Below are 2822 nucleotides of genomic sequence, written 5' to 3' on the forward strand. Positions count from 1 at the left end.
CACACACACACACACACACACACACACACACACACAGAGCCGGGGTGGGGAGAGAAAGAGAGTGGGTGGGGTGGGACTCATCAGAGGGTCTGCCTACATCTGTACCTGTTTCACTGAATCCACACGGACAGGTATCCACACCTAACTTTTACCTATCTCCTTCTGTGACCTTCTTTCTCCTCTTGACTTCTCTGTCACTAATGACTCCATGTCTCTTCCTCTCCAGCATCCACAGCCCTGAGAAATGGCTCCACACTGACTTTGCTGGAAGGAGGGACCCTTCATATAGCCTGTACTGTTGACAGTAACCCTCCTGCCAGGCTGAACTGGGTCCATGAAAACATCATTCTGAGTCCCATACAGCCCTCGACTCCTGGGTTGTTAGAACTGTCCCCGGAGCACCTGAGATATGAAGGGAAATTCACCTGCACCGCACAGAACGTTCTCGGATCTCAGCACACGTCTCTGTTTTCAAAGCGTGAGTGTCAAGGGACTGCTAATGTGACCCTGCCTTCAGGAGGGTCAGGGTCCTTAGTCACTCAACAGCAAGGGAAGAGAGTGGGCCCTGCTCTGCCTCCCATCAATGCACACCCTGTGCTTGAGGTTCAGAGTCTGGATAGTCAGGGTGTAAGGTGGGGTACCCCTGGGATCATATGGTCTTATGTTCAGAGATGAGGGGCCCTTTAGAGGACCTGATCCTACTGAGAGAGAAAGGTCTTTGGGTGGTGGTTAGCCCGTGATGCTAGCACTGACCACATTTCTGCAGGGAAATCGGGGCTGATGGCAGAAGTGGTTCTGGTGGCTGTGGTAGAGGCTGCTGTTAAAGTCCTGCTTCTTGGGTTGTGCCTCATTGTCCTCAGGTGAGTGCTAACCTGAGGGAGGACGTCAACCACCTGATGTCTCAGTCCTGCAGAACTAGAAATGGTCTGGGGTGTAGGGCAGTAAGGGAACTGTAGGCAGTGAAGTGGCTGCCAGAGTGTCCTCTGAGAAGGCCCTGCTCTCTTCCCTCAGACTGAGATCTCGTGGAAGAAGACAGCAAGGGCAGCAGTGCACAGGGACTATTCAGACATGACCATCAGTTAGTTCTCAGGTAAGTGGAGTAGATCTGTCTCATTTTCTTTGGGATCCTCCTTTTTAATGGCCATAGAGTAACCTACCTGGTTCAACATGGACACGGATCAGCCGCCCAATCCCATTCAAACCTTTGTCCCTGCCAATCACATGATTTTCCTGGTCTTATCTGTACCCAGATCCATTGGTGGGTCTCTACCATGAGCTGTTTCCACCCTCATGCCATGAACTACCACCTGGCGTCCCTTCCTTTCTCCCTATCTCCCCTCTCCCACCATTTCCTCACCTTGGGTCACCCATACCCATTTCCCTACCTGAATTCTGATCATCTCTGATCCCCAAATATTCCTAGTGACAGAATTCCCTTCATCCACTATCTCCATGTTCCAGACACTGCCCTCAGAATGAGCTTCCAGATGCAATCGTCACGCACTACCTCCACTTCCTGAGCAATGCTGAACTTTCACCATAGATGGAGCTGGGCAGACATCACGGAGTGCAGCGGGGGCTTGCGTGGTCCATGTGCTGCTGGACTCCTCCCCGTTTACTCCCGTCACTGTGTCATGAGTTTCTCGCACTGCCTTCCCAGCCCCTTTATTGGAAAGTGTGTATTGTATTTGTGAGTCTCCACACCTCAAAGCCCTTCCCCCACCTCTCCCTCCTCTCCCTAACCTGAGCACCCCAGCCTTTAGCTGCGTTACTCTGGGTAGGCAATGTGCTTGTCATGCCTCTCAGGCCATGTGCACAAGTGACCTCAGGACACAGAACAGCATATATATATATATATATATATATATATATATATATATATATATATATATATATATATATATATATATATATATATATATATATAAATTTTGGTTTTTCAAGACAGGGTTTCTCTGTGGTTTTGGAGCCTGTCCGGGAACTAGCTCTTGTACACCAGACTAGTCTTGAACTCACAGAGATCTGCCTGCCTCTGCCTCCCAAGTGCTGGGATTAAAGGCGTGCGCCACCACCGCCCGGCTAGCTCCCATTTCTATTACCAAAAATTGACTGCTGATATAAAGATGAGAACAGGAATAAAAATATGCAGTGAACTGGGACTTGTCAACAGGAGATGTGAGTGTGCAGACAAGAGAGGAGCTGGTGACAGGGACAGGATGCCTGGAAAGCTCTCAGGGCGAGAGGTTGCGTCTCCTTGAGGCTGTGGAAGAAGATGCTTCAAGGAGAAGGACTGGGGAAGAGTGTGCACAATCGCTCAGAGGCAGAAGTTGGCCTACAGTGTGGTACTCACAGGAAGACTTAGAGCAGAGGGAGGCATAGGGAGGGCAGAGGGAAGATGCTAATCTATAGTGCATGGTAAGAAACAAGAGCCGAATTGTGTTCTCAGCCATCCCCGCCTGCTGCAGTTCTCTGAGGCCAGCGCCACCTCTGGCTTGCCGAGCTCCTGCCCAAAGAGAAAGGGGGAGGGAGTAAGTAAGGAGGTGCCCAAACCATGGCTGGTACAAAGCAGACTGCCCAAAAATCCACAGGAGATAAAGCACCCAGGAAACAACTGGCTACAAAAGCCGCTCGCAAGAGCGCGCCCTCTACTGGAAGGCTGAAGAAACCTCATTGTGACAGGCCTGGCACTGGCACTCTGTGAAATCAGACGCTATCAGAAATACAGTGAACTGGTGGCGCACGCCTTTAATCCCAGCACTCGGGAGGCAGAGGCAGGCGGATCTCTGTGAGTTCGAGACCAGCCTGGTCTACAGAGCTAGTTC

General features: G+C 50.8%; 1 protein-coding gene across 1 annotated transcript in view; it reads left to right on the forward strand.

Moving 5' to 3' along the window:
• LOC101981143 (sialic acid-binding Ig-like lectin 12) overlaps positions 1-2822 on the forward strand; it is a 6609-nt gene that overhangs the window by 3385 nt on the left and 402 nt on the right. The window contains exons 4-6 of the mRNA XM_013353624.1: positions 227-478; positions 767-860; positions 2447-2528. Of these exons, the coding sequence (XP_013209078.1) occupies positions 227-478; positions 767-860; positions 2447-2528 (428 nt within the window). The remainder of the gene's footprint in view (positions 1-226; positions 479-766; positions 861-2446; positions 2529-2822) is intronic.

The sequence above is a fragment of the Microtus ochrogaster genome, unplaced genomic scaffold (assembly GCF_000317375.1).
Source record: "Microtus ochrogaster isolate Prairie Vole_2 unplaced genomic scaffold, MicOch1.0 UNK14, whole genome shotgun sequence".
NCBI lineage: Eukaryota > Metazoa > Chordata > Mammalia > Rodentia > Cricetidae > Microtus > Microtus ochrogaster.